The sequence below is a fragment of the Stenella coeruleoalba genome, assembly GCF_951394435.1.
Source record: "Stenella coeruleoalba genome assembly, chromosome: 11".
NCBI classification, from domain to species: domain Eukaryota; kingdom Metazoa; phylum Chordata; class Mammalia; order Artiodactyla; family Delphinidae; genus Stenella; species Stenella coeruleoalba.
In genome coordinates, this window is record NC_137157.1 from 8,206,684 (window position 1) to 8,223,269 (window position 16,586).

The following is a 16,586-nucleotide window of genomic DNA, read 5'->3' on the forward strand; positions in this document are numbered from 1 at the left end:
TCTAGGTAGACCCTATCTGGAATGCTCCAGCCCGGTCTTGTCTTGGGGAAATTCTGCCCCACCCCAATAATTCTGACAAGCAGTGCTTTTGTCTCTGAGGCATACCTCTGGGCCCTCTAGTTAGTCATGATGCTTGGGATATTCTGCCTGGTCACCTCCGCATGTGCCGTAACTTTGCCCAGTTTGGTAAGAGCACCCAGAGGGTACTGACTATCTCTTTTCTCTTACTCCCTCGAGAAATATTTGTTGAATACATAATATATCAGGACTCTTGCGGAAGAACTCTTGCCTTGCGGAAAGGTATGTCACTAAGGGGCCACACGGATCCTGCCTGCGGAGCTACAAGATTCTATGACCAGCTGTGACACTGAACTTGAAGCTGATGGATAGATGAGTAATTGGGAATACCCAAGGCTGCTTCGGCTTTTGCAGCTGTTGGAGGGAGAGAGGCACCCTCTCCTGCCCTTCCTCTGAGAGTTACACCAGTGCCAGGCTTTTGGGGGAGAATAGGGGAGCATATTAAGAATTTACTCTGGAATGTAAAATGAGCAGCCGCTTTTCAGTTTTTGGGCCTTCACACTTCCCCGGCCTAAACCTGGAAGAATGCTCTAGCCCCCTTCTTCCTGTAGCTACTGTTACTCCTCCCTCCTTACCCTGTCTGGTGACACCATCCCCGGGAAGCTTTCGGGAAAACACTTCCCCCCCTTTCCACCCCGCCAAGTTGGAGTTATTTCGCCTTTTCTGGGCTCCCTCCCATTGCTGGGGGAGGGGAAGCAAGTGGCCTGCCTCCACCAGGGCACTTACCCACGCGGACCTCGCTTTCCGTGTTTCTCTCTCCCTCTTAGCCTGTATTATTTCTCCTTGTTGAAGTCAGGGACCAAGTCCCTGTGTGGCCTCTGCGCCTAACGCAGGAGTCCCGCGCATGCACACCCCCACCCCCCAACCGCCCCACACCCCTTCGCTACGTGCGGAAAAAGTAGGACATCAATCAGCATTTTAGCATTTTAGAATTGCAAGAGTCGTCGGGAGTCGTGTAGTGTAGTCCTCCCTTTTACAGAGGCTCTTCCTGAAGTCTCCTGATACAAGCTTTTGGGTTCATTCAGCCTTTCCTTCTTGAAGCCCAAAGCACTTTTGCTGTTAATGATCTCAACATCCTGGGCGGGTAAAGGAGGGGCAGGTAGGTGCCGGCGGGCTCCTGCGGGGCGGGGGCTGTAACTGGAATTCAGGACTCCGGGCCAGGACGGAATTTATTGTGTCTCCTTTTGGGAAGCGTGAAAGTAAGTAATCGATTTATGAGCCCCAGGCGGGGACCCTTCAGGCCCCTAGAAGGATTGTGATGGGGTCGGGAGGATTAATGCACTAAGCGCTCGCGGCATTGACCCCTTGGCAACTTAGCGAGGTCTGGCCGGGTCCACCGCCCTTCCCGTGACTGGGTGACCAATGGGCTGCGGCCTCTTTAAGGCCCCAGCGCCCCGTCTCCGGCTCGTCTCCGACCTCCTCCCACCTCCTCGCTGCCACTCCGCCAGTTCCAGACTTCCCTCGGCATGAGGTCATCTCCCTGCTGCCTATTGGCTGCGCTGGACCGTCAGTCACAGGAAGTCCCGCCGCCATCCTCGCCAGCCTCGTATCCCTCTTGTCCCCCCGCCCTCCCCATAGTCCGCGGTTCCCGGCCTCCACGAGGCCTCTGATTGGCCAGCGCTGCTGTCAGTTCTCCAGCGGGCGTTGTGGGGGGCGGGAGGCGGGTGTGGTGGGAGGGCCCGCAGCTTCCGTGGCTGAGAGGAGCCGGCCGCTGCCGTGTCTGTGGTGTCCGCGGCGGCGGCGAGAGCGACTGTCCCATCCTTCCCACCCTCTCAGCTCCGCTCGCTGCACGCCCTCCGCTCGCGCCGACTTCTCCGCAGCTCCGCGCGTCCCAGCTGGACGCTGAGCCTTGGGAGAAGACGCGCGCGGTGAGAGCCGGAGCGGGGACCGCCGCAGAGCCCGGGCCGGGAGGACAGCGAGGCGGTGAGTGAGAGTCCGGGCAGGGGACCCCTCCCCCACCGCGGCCCCGCCCCGCCCGGAGCATCCTTTCTCCTGGCGACCCCGCTTCTCGCGCGCCCTCCGGGGGGTCCGGCAGGGCCGGCCTCGCGCCCCGGCCCCCTCCCCGTCGCCGCCCCGCTCCTCCGGGTCGGGGTCGCAGAGCCGGGGCGGGCGGCGCGGGGCGCGGCGGTGCACCTGTGCGTCGCCGCGCGGGCCTCGCAGGTGGGGAGGCACGGAGGTTCCCGCCCCCGCCGCATCCCGGGCGTTTCGTGACTGCAGGGACTGGGTGTAGGGTGCTTTCTCCTGGATCTTGTGCAAACCTTCAGAATCCATGTGCAATCCCAGGATTCCCAGGCAAGGCAGTCTCACCTGGACTTGTTGATGCCTGTGTAGCAACCTGAATGCTGCCAGGTGTAAGGAATCTGACAGATTCGAAACTTCCCTCTAATGAAGTGTCTGTCAGGACGCCTTGATTACAGCCCCTACCCTGGGGGTAATGCAAGAGCATTGATCCGCTGTAGTAGGTAGGGTTGGAGTTTCTGAGTCAGACTCTCAAACCTGCCAATTGCTAGCTGTGTAATTTGGGGCCTCAGTTTCCTCATTTGAAAATTGGGGATAATAGTAGTATCTGTCATCGGGGGTCGTTGTGAGTATTAAATGAAATACTTCACATAAATTGTTTGACACAGCGCCTGGCCCCTTGTAAAGGCCCAAGAAATTTTGGTTTGGTTTTATGATGTTGAAAACCATGATAGACCAGTGTGTGTGTAAGCACCAGCCCAACTTGGCTTTGTCAGGATTTCTGTTTTCTCCCTGTTATGCAGCATAACTAAAGGGCAGTTTGGTGGCCAGTTAACTGCTTACCAACCTATACTTGGCATGAAATGTGTGTAGACAGGAATGTGAAATACGTCACTTAACTGTGGTAATGAAATTACACCCAGCTTCATGTATTTTTACACACTTTAAAATCCATAAGATGTCTGAAATGCCAAGTTGACAGTTTTTGAGCTCTTTTCAAGGTCTTTTCCAGCTGAAGTCAAAGCCTGTAATAGAATCTTTATTTTCAATAAGAAGTTACATTTATGTGTCTTACTTTAGAAGACCCCCCAAAACTCCACATTTTACTTATGCGGTTTTACTGTTGAAAAACAGCCACCTCCCAGGGTTGAGGTGGTACAGCCAGCTGGCCCACAGCCCTGTGACTGCAGGGTGGGGAACCTTTGGCTGAAAGTTACTAAACTAAGTTTTGCCTAGTGGTGTTGGCATTTTTCACAGCGAATCAAAGGGCTTTATGATACTTAGTTTCTTAATGAAATGATTTAGAAAGAAGCAAACCATTACTGCTTCTTCAGAAACATGTGCAAAGAAAAACTGGCTGTAATGTAGTTGTAGCATTTGCTTCAGTTCTTTGCTAGTAACTGTTAAGAAGAGCCCCTGTTTAAAAAGGCTTCCAAAAGTCACATCCATTAGGATAAATTTTTTATTTAGAGTGAAATCATGTGAGATGGAAGACTAATATGTATCCCATAATCCAAAAGTATTTATTGCAGACTTTCCATGTCCTGAGTGCTCTGTCAAGAGCTATGAGGAAGGGATTCAAAAGAAGTACAGAACAGCATCTCGGCCCATAAAGGGCAAAAGCATAAAGTTCAGTCACCCAGTAGTGATTATGGGTATTGCTTAAGTAATGACTTCGTTCATTCATTAATTCAATAAATTTTTGTTTCATGCCTGTAATGTGCCAGGTGTTTTCCTAAAAGCTGAGATTATGAAAATGAGTGTGGTATATGTTCCCTGCTCATGAGGAGCTCACAGTCTAGTGGGAGAGTAAGAAAGTGACAGATAATTGTAACACACTGACATAAACTCCAAGTACAAACCCAGAACTGTATGGGAGAGTCAAAGGAGCTTTCCCTTTGGACTTCAAGGAGAAGATGGCCTTTGAGCTGAATCTTAACTCATTAGACAAAGGAGAGGAAGATCATACCAAACAGAAGTAATTGAGCTTGAAAAGATTTCCTGACAACTCTTCGGACCATGGGTACAAGCCCTAGAGAAGGGGAAAGAAACGGACATTTCTTGATGCCCACTATGTTACAAGCATCAAGCTAAGCTTTTAATGCATTGCTTAGTCCTCACAATAACCCTAAGAGGTAGATTTTGCTTCCACTTTAGGATATAGAAACTGAGGCTCAGGGTAGTTAAATAATTTGTCTAAAGTTACACATTAGTGACAGAGCCAGGACTTGAATCCCTGACTTTAAAGTGTAGTAAGTGCTTTTTCTTTTAAGACTCTGTTTTGTAGAAATACTAAATATACAATGAGGTGAGAAAGTTCCACCCACGTATATCATTTTACTGCTTGTGTTACAGATTGCTTTCTGTGAAGTAAATGTTTCATATTTGATTAATTGAGTTTTGGGTTAGACGAGTTTTGGGTCTTCGTTGCTGCATGCGGGCTTTTTCTAGTTGTGGCGAGTGGGGGCCACTCTTTGTTGCCATGTGCGGGCTCTAGGAGCGCGGGCTTCAGTAGTTGTGTGGCATGTGCGCTCAGTAGTTGTGGCTCGCGGGCTTAGTTCCTCCGCGGCATGTGGGATCATCCCGGACCAGGGCTTGAACCTGTGTCCTCTGCGTTGAAAGGCGGATTCTTAACCACTGCCCCATCAGGGAAGTCCTCATATTTGATTTAGAGTTGCTAGGGCTTATATAGTAAATAAAGGCTATTTTTATCAAATGATATTTATTTTACCCTTATAAATGTGATATTTCCTAAGAACTGTGGCCTGTGAAAACATTCAGTGAAAATGGAGGACATTGAGATATACAGATCCTATGTGTGGCACTTTACAAAGTAGTTAAACAGGTGTGGACTTTTCTTGAGGCTGCAGCTTAAATATTTATTTAAATGTAAAAGAAAAGCATATACAGACATATGGCCAATGACACGGGTTCGAGCCGTAGTCCTGGAAGATCCCACATGCTGCAGAGCAACTAAGCCCCTGTGCCACAACTACTGAGCCTGCGCTCTAGAGCCCGTGAGCCACAACTACTGATCCCACGTGCCACAACTACTGAGCCGTGTGTCTAGAACCCGTGCTCCGCAACAAGAGAAGCCACTGCAATGAGAAGCCCGCGCACCACCACGAAGAGTAGCCCCCACTCGCCGCAACTAGAGAAAACCCATGTGCAGCAGCCAAAACATAAATAAATAAATAAATAATAAATAGATGATGAACGGGGTAAAAGTTTTTGAATACTTAATTTTTACACGGGGGAAACTAGAATTTTGAAGTCATATTAATGAAGATGGTTGTATTGTATTTAGAGAGACCACCATGGCAAGGGCATATCCTGACTGTAAGCTCCATAAGGGCAAGGATGTTTGATTCTTCTGTTCCCAGCTTCAAGAGCAGTTTTGGGACATAGCAGGTGCTCAGAAGTTTATTTCAGAAAGTCTTTGAAAGGGAAGAGGGAAGACATTGATGGAGTACAGATGAAGTGCTTGAGGCAAAGGGAATAGTTTATAAATGGATACATTTTGGAAGAAAAGGAACAGCAGACAAAGGGAATAGTCTGCTGACACAATTCAACAGATATAGGCACTGTTTATTTCTAAGGCTTAATGGAGTTTTGAGAATCAAGGAAACAGTGTCTACTCTGAAGGAGCTTACAGTTTTAGAGAGTAGGTATCTGCTATTAGCTATCTACTGCTGTCTGTTGCCTACATGTGTAATGATTACCCCAAAAGATAGTGTTTAACATGGCAATAAACATTTATTACCTCTCACAGGTTCTGTGATTCAAGAGTTCAGGAGCAGTTTGGCTGAGTGGTTTTAGGCTCAGGGTCTCTTTAGAGATTGCAGTAATATGTCAGCTGGGATTGCCGTCATCCAGAGGCTTGACTGAGGCTGGCAGATCCTCTTCCAAGGAGGCTAATCATATGGCTGGCAAGTTGGTACCGGCTGTTGGGGGAAGTCTCAGCTTCTCTCCATGTGGGCCCCTCCACAGAGCTACTTGCTTGCCCTCATGGCATGGCCGCTGGCTTCCCTCTGAGCAAGTAATCCAAGAGACCAAGCTACGCTGTCATTTGTGACTTAGCTTCAGAAATTACATACAATCCTTTCTCCAGCATTCTGTAGGTCACACACTGCAGGAAAGGACTACACAAGGATGTGACTGCTAGGAGGTGAGGAGCGTTGGGGGCCAGCCTGGAGGCTGCCTATCACAGCGGGAAGCATAGAAAAAGCTAAGTGTTGAAAGAAAGCGCAACGTGCTGCGGGGCGGGAGCGGAGGGGAGGACTCAGAGGAGGGAAAGATCACTTTTGGGATGATTAGGGAATTGGGGAAGATTTAATTCTTTTAACGGATATTCACAGATATTTATTGTGTGTTTACTGTGTGCCTTCCACATGGTAGGGTAATTTGTAGAAATGGACACTGAATTAGGGCCCCATGAAATGTTTTAAGTAGTCTAGGCCAGCATTGACACTAAGGACAAATGTTTGATCTTTATGTGTAAGGTGAAGGTGGAGTCATTTTTCTGATGTTGAAGAGAACAGTAACTTATCAGTGTGATAGACAAGCAGTTACAGAGTGTAAGTAGTTAAGAGAATGACTACTAGAGCCAGACTGTCTGGGTTTGAATCCCGGCTCCACCACTTGCTAGCTCTGTGACCTTGGGTGTGTGACTGTGATACTTTTGCTACTTTATCTTCTCAGTGACTCACTAACTGTAAAATGGGGATAAAAATGGTGCCTGCTTTATATTGCTGCTATGAGGATTAAAGAAGTTAAAAATATGCCAGGTTCTTGGAACAGCTTTACATGCATCATCATCATCATCATTATTTTTTGGCAGTAGCTTAGAACTGACATGGGTGAGTGAGGTTGGAGGGAGAGATGAATGAATGTAAAATGATGTGAGTACTGAGAAGGAGGCGTTTAAATGTCAATCGTTGCTGCTTCAGCATCAGTTTTTCCAGTTCAGATATCTACATCCAGATAAATTTTATTTCTCCAGTTAGAGTGAAGCAGTGGTTTTATTAGTTGAACTCCACAGTTAAAACAAGACCTCAGAGGTGCAAGTTTCCTGTTAAGGGTATCTCATACCCTCTTATTGTCCCTGTGAATTCCTGGGCCCTCTATCTGCAGAATGGGTTTAGCCAGAAGCAGTCCTTAAAGTTGCATATGCTTCAGAAGAGCTTATAGGTGGAACTAGGCGCCATAGCAAAAGTACCTAGAATGAGAACTTTTGTGACTGAGTCACAAAGGAATCTGCAGAATTCTTAAAAACATTAACTATATCACTTCTATGGAGAGGGAAGATAATTGAACTCCATGTTGCTGCAGGTGTTGAAGAAGAAATTGGGTGAACTGCCAGGGTGTCTTGGGTGGAGCTAATTGCTTAAGTTGCCTTCAGTTCTGCGGTTTTACTGATCAAGTCCAGTTCTCATTGTTTAGTTGAACGGAGGCACTGAGAAATGGTTTGAGGTTCCACAACCGTCTAGCGGCTGAGCCTGGACTACTTCCTCACCCTTTGTTTAAGACCAACTCACATAGCAGTAATAAAAGGTCTGCAGAATCCTAGGAAGACTGAGTGTTGTGAAAATTTCTTTTTTTAAGTTTTAAAAAAAAATTTAATTTAATTTTTTTTGGCTGTGTTGTGTCTTCGTTGGTGTGCGTGGGCTTTCTGTGGTTGCAGTGAGTGGGGGGCTACTCTTCGTTGCATTGCGCGGGCTTCTCATTGCGGTGGCTTCTGTTGTTGCAGAGCACGGGCTCTAGGCGCATGGGCTTCAGTAGTTGTGGCACGAAGGCTCAGTAGTTGTGGCTCGTGGGTTCTAGAGCACAAGCTCAGTAGTTGTGGCACACAGTCTTAGTTGCTCTGTGGCATGTGGGATCTTCCCGGGCCAGGGCTCGAACCTGTGTCCCCTGCATTGGCAGGAGGATTCTTAACCAGTGCACCACCAGGGAAGTCCCAAAAATTTCTTTTTATTTTCTTCGGATACCATATTTTTACTTCTGTGGTATGTCTGGTTCATTTGCTTCTTCACTCACTCTTGCTAATGTGCATTTAGAAATCATTTCCTGTATAAATGAGTGCCAGTAACGAGTAATTTGGGTAGTTCATTTGGAAATCCGTAGTGTATCCTCTGTTACTGAATTTGAAGATAGGTGGCTGTTTTCAGGTTTTTGACCTCTGAAATTGTGGGAATTATGGGTCAGTTTGGTTTGCTGAAAAGTCTTTGTTTTGGTATCAAAATTTAAAGTATCATGGGTATAATTTGAAAAAAAATTCTAAACTTCCTAGTATGAGAGAGTAAAATAATTAGTGAGGTAACATGTCAAGTTGTAAGGGCGTGAGCAGAGCTAGGTACTGACAATTATCAGCTGTGTAGCCTTAGACTCACTGCTTAACCTTATGTGACTCGATTTCCTTATCTGTAAAGTGGAGTTAAAAATTCTTACAACATGAGGTTGTTATTAGGAGTATGGAGAAATGTAGAAGGGAGTAACAGTGGCATATGCTTTGTTAGCCACTGTGTTACCTCATGAATGCTCGCACCAGCTCTGTGAAATAAGTAATAATAGCACCATTTTTTTTTTTTTTTTCCCCCCAGTACGCGGGCCTCTCACTGTTGTGGCCTCTCCCATTGCAGAGCACAGGCTCCGGACGCGCAGGCTCAGCGGCCGTGGCTCACGGGCCTAGCCGCTCCGCGGCATGTGGGATCTTCCTGGATCGGGGCACGAACCCGTGTCCCCTGCATCGGCAGGCGGACTCTCAACCACTGCGCCACCAGGGAAGCTCCTAATAGCACCATTTTGCAGATGAGGTTAGAGAAGCTTGGAGAGATGAATTAATTTAGGAAGATCACAGTCAGGATTTGAACCAGGTCTCTCTGTGAATTAAAAGATGGTTTAAAAAAAAAAATGGTGACTCCCTATCATAGTATGTTTGAAGTGCCTAACTTTGCCTCCAGTAAATGTTTGTTCCTGTTCACTTTCTTTTGCATAGCTAGTGAAAACGTCCGTACAGTGGGAATTTTTTATGGTAGTGATCAAGGTGTTATAGCTCTCAAAATATTCTTTGTAATATTCCTTATATGGGGACTTCTCTGGTCACACAGCGGTTGAGGGTCCGCCTGCAAATGCAAGGGACGCGGGTTTGAGCCGTGGTCCAGGAGGATCCCACATGCCATGGAGCAATGAAGCCCATGCGCCACAACTACTGAGCCTGCGCTCTAGAGCCCACGAGCCACGGCTGCTGAGCCCACGCACCACAACTACTGAAGCCCCCGCGCCTAGAGCCCGTGCTCTGCAACAAGAGAAGCCCGTGCACCGCAACAAAAGAGTAGCCCCTGCTGGATGCAACTAGAGAAAGCCCACACAGCAATGAAGATCCAGCGCAGCCAAAAATACATAAATAAATTTATTTAAAAAAAGATAAAAAATAATTCCTTATATGTATCTTGCTGCCATTCCTGAAATGGAAAGCTGTAATAGTGACTTCACATTTTAAGTTGCACGTTAAAATGCTTACTAAATAAGGGCCTACCAAAATATCCAAATTAAAATTTTTTGTCAGTGTTTCAGTATCTTTGTAACTGTAAATGGTGTAAGTTATGCCGGAGTCTCTTAATGGTGGTTAATTTGTACATATTTTCACTACCACAAAATTTACAGGAACTTGGAAATCTGTCTTTTCCTCATACTTTAGGACACTCCATGTTGCAGATTAAGAGTTGTGTTATCGTGGTTGAAACTGGCTTTATTGTTGATTTTATATTTTGTTATATGATGTATATCTTTAAAGTCTTTTAAAATTTGCCACATATGTCTTGGCTTTTTTTTTTAAAAAGGTAGAGATGGGGAAACAATTTTGAAATGAAAAGTTAGGATCATTTTCTTTCTTATTCTTGATACATGTTATAATCACTTTCTATGAACAATCACTTGAACTAAAGCTTCCGTTCAGGAGCTATACATTCTTTAATTCTAACATCCCAGGTTAATGCCCTGAGGTCATGACAGGGAAGGCAAAGATTTCATGGTATTTTAAATTCTTCTTTTTTTAAAAAAATATTTATTTATTTGGTTGTGCTAGGTCTTAGTTGCAGCATGTGAACTCCTAGTTGCGGCATGCATGTGGGATCTAGTTCTCTGACCAGGTATCGAACTCGGGCCCCCTGCATTGGGAGCGTGGAGTCTTAACCACTGTGCCTCCAGGGAAGTCCCTTAAATTCTATTTTATAGAGTCAGTGATCATTTCACATTATCTTGCTGATATTTCCTTTCTGTTCAGATTTTTTTTTTTTCCTGGGGTTGGGGTGTGTGGGGTGTGTGGTCCTGGAATGGGAATAATAGGCAGTCAAGAATATAATGAGATCATAGGCTAGTGATTTGAAATTAAATAAATTTAAATATTTCCTTTACTTAGTAGAAGTTCATAGGATGGTATGGTTCATTTGTGTGATATCTGTCCTGAATCTTTGGGTACCTCGTGTCAAATAATTATTTATTTAATCATTTTCCTAAATCAATCACTGTAGCATAATTGACACCCCCCTCCCTGCTTTTGGCTTTTACCTGTAAACTGATTCTGAAGGTGAACCTAGCAGAAACAGTATGTGTGAAAACTGGACATGACTTGTACAATTTGGATAAGCTATTCATGACATTTTACTTTCAACATGTTTAATAACCTTTTGGGTGCCTAAATAAAACTGAGTTAATTATAGTGTAACCTTTTGTTCTATTTGGAGAGTGTTAAGGGATTTTTGAATACGCTCCAAAATTCACCTTCATCAAGTGAGCTTAGAAAGCTCTTTCTAGAGCAGGAATTCTCAAGACTTTACCTGCATGATTGTTTCTACTTTTCTGGCCACTCTTTTTGTTTTATTTTTAAAAAGAAGAGTAGATTTTCCCTGCTCTTTGGAGATAGTATTGATGAGTTTTAGAGTTGAACGCACCTGTTTTCAATTGTGCCTCTACTGCTCATTGGCTCTGTGATCTTGGGTGAGGGAATTAATCTTTCTGAATCTCTCCTTCCTCATAGGATAGATGTGGGGGGTAAATAAAGTTACACGTAAAGCATTTAGCACATAATGGACGTTTAATTCATGTTAACTTTCATAGCACCCAGAATTTTTCTTTTGTAGCACTAGCCACAATTGCAGCTAAATAATTATGTAATTATTTTATGTTTTTCTTCTCATAAGCTTCATGAGGCTAAGGCCCAAGTCTGTCTATTCCCAGCTGAATTCCCAGCATGCAGCATAGTGCTTGGCATGGCATATAATAGATGCTCAGTAAATACTTGAATGAATGAAAGTGACTCACCTCCTCTTCTTAACCTGTCCTCCCTTGACTTAAAGGACAGTGTCCTGAACTTATTTCCTGAAAGTAGATCATAGAGCTTATGATTTGCTGTCCAGAGTCAATTCCATGGTCTTCCACTCTCCTCCTTGCTTACTGTACTGCAGCCTCACTGGATTCCTTGCTGTTATTGGGTTGTACCAGGTTTCTGTGTTTGCTGTTCCCTCTGCCTGAAATACTCTATCCTTGGATCTTCACATGGTTTACTTCCTCACTTTTTTCAGATCTTTGCTCAGATATTACATTATTAGACCATCATATTTAAAAAAGCCACTTTACTCCCCAATCCCAGACATTCCCTATTTCCCTTATCCTGCTTCACTTTCTCCACAGGATTAATCACCCCTTGACATGTATTTATTTGCTGTCTCCTCCCACTAGATGATAGTCTCTGCAAGGGCAGGTACTTTGTTTTGTTTATTGTTGTGTCCTCAGCACCATCAATACCTGGCATGTAGTAGGTGCTTAAATCTTTTTTGAATGAATTACTGAATGAAGGAATGGATATTTTCATTCCTGTTTTTCCTCCCAAGTGGTATTTAACGTAGTTGATCACTTTCTTTCTTGAACCATTTTATAGTCTTGGTATGACATGATTCTCCTAGTTTTTCATCTAATACCTTATCCCTTCCTTCTACCTCTCCTGCCATTCTTTCTCAGTCTCTTTTGCTGGCTGTTTTTCATCCTGGCCTGAGTGTGGGATTTTCTCAGGACTCGGGCTCAAACCCTCTTATTGTCTCTCTCTGTAGGAGATCCCATCTAATCCCATAGCTTTAACCACCAGTTACATGCCAATGATTCCCAAATGTGTCTGTCTTTTTTTGAACACAAATCACTTTGCCACTTCTACTTGGATGTCTCACAGACACCTCAAATTTACATTTCAGACTGAACTTTTTTTTTTTTTTTTTTGCGGTACGCGGGCCTCTCACTGTTGTGGCCTCTCCCGTTGCGGAGCACAGGCTCCGGACGCGCAGGCTCAGTGGCCATGGCTCACAGGCCTAGCTGCTCCGCGGCATGTGGGATCTTCCCGGACCGGGGCACGAACCCGTGTCCCCTGCATCGGCAGGTGGCCTCTCAACCACTGCGCCACCAGGGAAGCCCTCAGACTGAACTTTTAACCTTCGTTTCCTCTTGTCAGAGTTGTTCTTGCTCCAGTGTCCCCCATTTCTGTAAATGGCACTTCTGTCCACCTAGTTACATAAGCCAGAAATCGGAAGGGTCATCTTTGACATTTCCTTCTGTCCTCACATCCATTCCATCATCAGTTTCTATTAATAATCACTCCATAAATATTATCTCATTTGTCAACTTCTCATTTCTTCTACTAAAGCCACTCCAGCTAGTCCAAGCCATGCTCTTTCCAGGGCCTCTTCAATAAATTCTTAGCTAATTTTCCTGCTTCCAGCCTTCCCCCTGACTCTTTCTCCACAGTGAAGCCAAAGTTTCAAATGCCAATTTAATCATATCACTGTTCCTCTTTCCCTAAGCCTTTCACTGTATGTAGGCTCCAAGCAGATAACTTACCTGAATGGAATTGGGTAGGTCAGGGTTTTTTAATAAGGAGTGGTAGGAACTGTAGCAGTTGGAGAGAACGTGCCCTGTCTAGAGAGGGCAGCCACTACTCAATTTTGATATATTGCTGACATGTGGGAGTATTGGCCCAGAATTGCTGATCTTCTGATTTTTTCCAAGGGAAGCCAGAAATCTGGATTTTTTTTAAATTGTGAATTTTCTCTATTTTAAAATGTTGACAACCAATTTGAATTTAAAAGATTTCTATACTTAGGAATAAATTTACTGAAATACATAAAAAACTTTTACATTGAAAATCACAAAACATCGCTGAGAAAAATTAAAGAAGACCTAAATAAGTAGATGTGTACAGTGATCGCAGTTTGAAAGACCCAGTGTTGTTAAACAGTCCACTTTGCCCCAAATAATCTAAAGATTCAGTGTGTTTACAATCTAAATCCCCACAGGCTTTTTTGTGGAAATTGACATGCTGAATCTAAAAGGTATATGGAATTGCAAAGCATTTACAATAGCCAAACAACTTAGAAGTGGAAGAACAAACTTAGAGGAATTAAATTACCTAATTTCAAGACTTATTATAAAGCTAGAGTAATAAAGACACTGTGATGTTGGTGTAGAAAAAACATATTGAGCATCGACCACAATAGAGTCCTGAAGGGGACACATATGATCAATTGGTTTTTTAGCAAAGGCTAAAACATAATTCAGGAGGGGAAAGGATAGTCTTTTCAAGAAATGTTGCTGGAACAATTGATGGATGTTTGCGTGTAAAGTAATTAGTCTTAATCCCTGTCTCACACTATACAGAAAAATTAATTTGAAGTGGCTCGTAGACCTAAACATACAAACTAAAGCCATAAAATTTATAGACAAAATTATAAGAGAAGATCTTTGTGACCTTGAGGTAGACAGACGTTTTTTTAGGACCCAGAAAGCCTGAACCAACCATAGAAGAAAAAATTGATAAATCAGACCATATCAAAAGCAAAACTTTCTTTTCTACAAAATATACTGTAAGAAATGAAAAGGTAAGCCACAGGCTAGGAGGAAACATTTACAAACACACATACTATCTATATATCTATATATAGATATGTATATATACACACACACACATATATATGACTTAAATCCAGCATCTGTGAAACACTTTAAAATTCAGTAATATGACAAATGGCCCAGTTAAAAATGAGCAGAAGTTTATATAGACCCTTCACAGAAGAAAATATATTTGAATGCCTAAAAGCATATGAAAAGGTGCTCCACATCATTAGTTACCAGGGAAGTACAAATTAAAACCACAATGAGATACTACTTCATACCCACAAGAATAGCTAAAAATTAAAAAAAAAAAAGACAATTCCAACTATCGGTGAGGATTTGAAACAACTAGAATTAATGTATGTTGCTGGTAGCAGTGTGAAATGGTATAGCCACTTTGGAAAACAATTGGTCAGTCTCTCCTAAAGTTTGACCTAAACAATTGGTCAGTCTCTCCTAAAGTCTCTCCATCCTCCTCTTTGGTGTTTATTGTCTAAGAGAAACGAAAACATATGCACAAAAAAACCACATCAATGTTCATGGTAGCTTTATTCATAATAGCCAAAAAACTGGAAACAACCCAGATGCCATCATCAGCAGGTGAATAAACAGTGAATTATCGATACATGCAGCAATGTGAATGAATCTCAGAAACATGTTGAGTGAAAGTAAGACACAGAAGAGAACTTACTGTATGGTTTCATTTATACTGAAGTTTTAGAATAGGCAAAACTAATTTATAGTAATAGAAATTAGGTCCGTGGTTGGCTGGGGTGTGTGTGTGTGGAGATTGACTGAAAAAGGACATGAGGGATGATGGGCATGTTTTTTTCTTGATTTGGCGTGGTGACTACACAATAGTGTACATTTGTCAGAACTCATTGAACTCCTTGAAAATGTACACTTCAAATGTGTGCATTTTATTGTGAGTAAATTATACCTCAGAGTTGATTTTAAAAAATACTGTACGGGTCAGCACTCTGGATTAGACAAAAGATGTGTGCATGCCAAATTTGGTTGAGGTCAGCCAGTTTCTAACAGCCGATCTACACCCCCACTCGTGCATACACTGCAAGAGGGCCTGGCCTGTAGTAGGTCTTCAGTTTCTGTTCAATGAATGTTGCAGCTCCCTTGCAAGAAAATATCCCATCCTTTATCCTGCAGTTTTCTGACTCCAGTCATTTTTATGGAGTTAATTATTTGGTTTCTCCTGGCCCTAGTACCTTGAGTACAAATCAGTCCATTCATTCTTTCAAATAGTTACTGAGCATCTACCACATGTAAAACCCTGACCAAATAAAGTACTTGCTAACTGTCAGTTGATTTTATATATATATATATATATATATATATATATATATATATATATATATATATGAAAATTACATTTGACTTATAAAAGCAGAGGCTTGGTAAGCTCTTCTTGCTTAGAATGTTTCAGCTACTATTTCTTTGTCTTGAGCATTTACAGTCTGCTATCTGTGGAGAAATAGCATAGGCTTAATAACAGACTCTTTACATAGTAACTTCTCAGATGAGAGGAAGCAAAACATTTCAGAATGTCATTCAGTTTTAGCTGTAGAAATGGCAGATTTCTTTTCTAGTCAGAGTCTATGAGGGAGGAGGGGACTGACTTAATTGTGTTGCTAGGACCAAACTGCTTCTTGGTCTTACAGTGAGTCTGCAGCTGTATGTTGTCTTCATCAAATTTGGTTATGGCTGTGTACTTTTATAGGTCACCAAGCAGAGTTATTACGTGGTTTTTCAACCAGAACTTTAAAAAGCACTGGTTATCATTCTCTATTGATAATTGTTCCTTTCCTGACTTTGATCGAGCTGCTCTGAATTCTCCAAATAGCCTTCCTCCTCCCCTTCCCTAAACTATGTCCTTGCCCATTTTAAAAGTTAGCCTAAGGCTTAACTCCTTTACAAAACAACTTTCCTTGATTAATACAATCTCAAACTTGTTTTCAGACTCTCCTCTCCCCATGGTACCCTCTTATTATTTCTGTCTCTCTTTTTTCTTGGGGGGGGGGGGCCTCACCATGTGGCATGCAGGATCTTAGTTCCCCTACCAGGGATCGAACCCTTTCCCCCTGCAGTGGAAGCGCCAAGTCCTAACCACTGGACTGTCAGGGAATTCCCTCATTTCTCTTTTTTTACTTAGCATTTCTTTTTTTTCACCAAGATCTTTTCTTCCTATTAACGTTATAGTTCATTGGGGGTGGGGGGTGACAGCTGTACCATTTTTTCTCTGTGTATCTAATATAAGATCTGTACCAAGTGGGTTTAATAAATAAAACAAAGATTGATGGTACATTCTACTGTGAAGGTAAGTAACATGCAACTCAGATTCCATAATGGTGAAAAGCACAGTACTTTAGATAACTGTGGACCTAGGTCTTTTCTCCACCTTTTGTTGGCACAGTTCCCTAGGAAGGAAGCCAGGGAGATTAAGAGTTGCCTGTATCTGATAATAGCCCAGAAACTTAAGAGCAGGCAGTTCCCACAGCAGCAATCTGAGTCCAGTAAGAGAGCTTAATGAACTGCCTGTACCTGTACAGTCGTCAGAGTTTGTCTCTGTGCTGAGATATCAGAGGCACTGAATGAAAGAAAGT

The 16,586-nt window shown here is 43.4% G+C and overlaps 1 protein-coding gene across 1 annotated transcript in view; it reads left to right on the forward strand.

Moving 5' to 3' along the window:
• Positions 1 to 16,586, forward strand: part of LOC307193930 (uncharacterized protein) — a gene marked incomplete at its 5' end in the record, with an annotated part of 99,589 nt that overhangs the window by 7,374 nt on the left and 75,629 nt on the right. Inside the window, 3 exons of the mRNA XM_079936539.1 lie at positions 1,169 to 1,277; positions 1,462 to 1,624; positions 1,697 to 2,001. Of these exons, the coding sequence (XP_079792665.1) occupies positions 1,169 to 1,277; positions 1,462 to 1,624; positions 1,697 to 2,001 (577 nt within the window). The remainder of the gene's footprint in view (positions 1 to 1,168; positions 1,278 to 1,461; positions 1,625 to 1,696; positions 2,002 to 16,586) is intronic.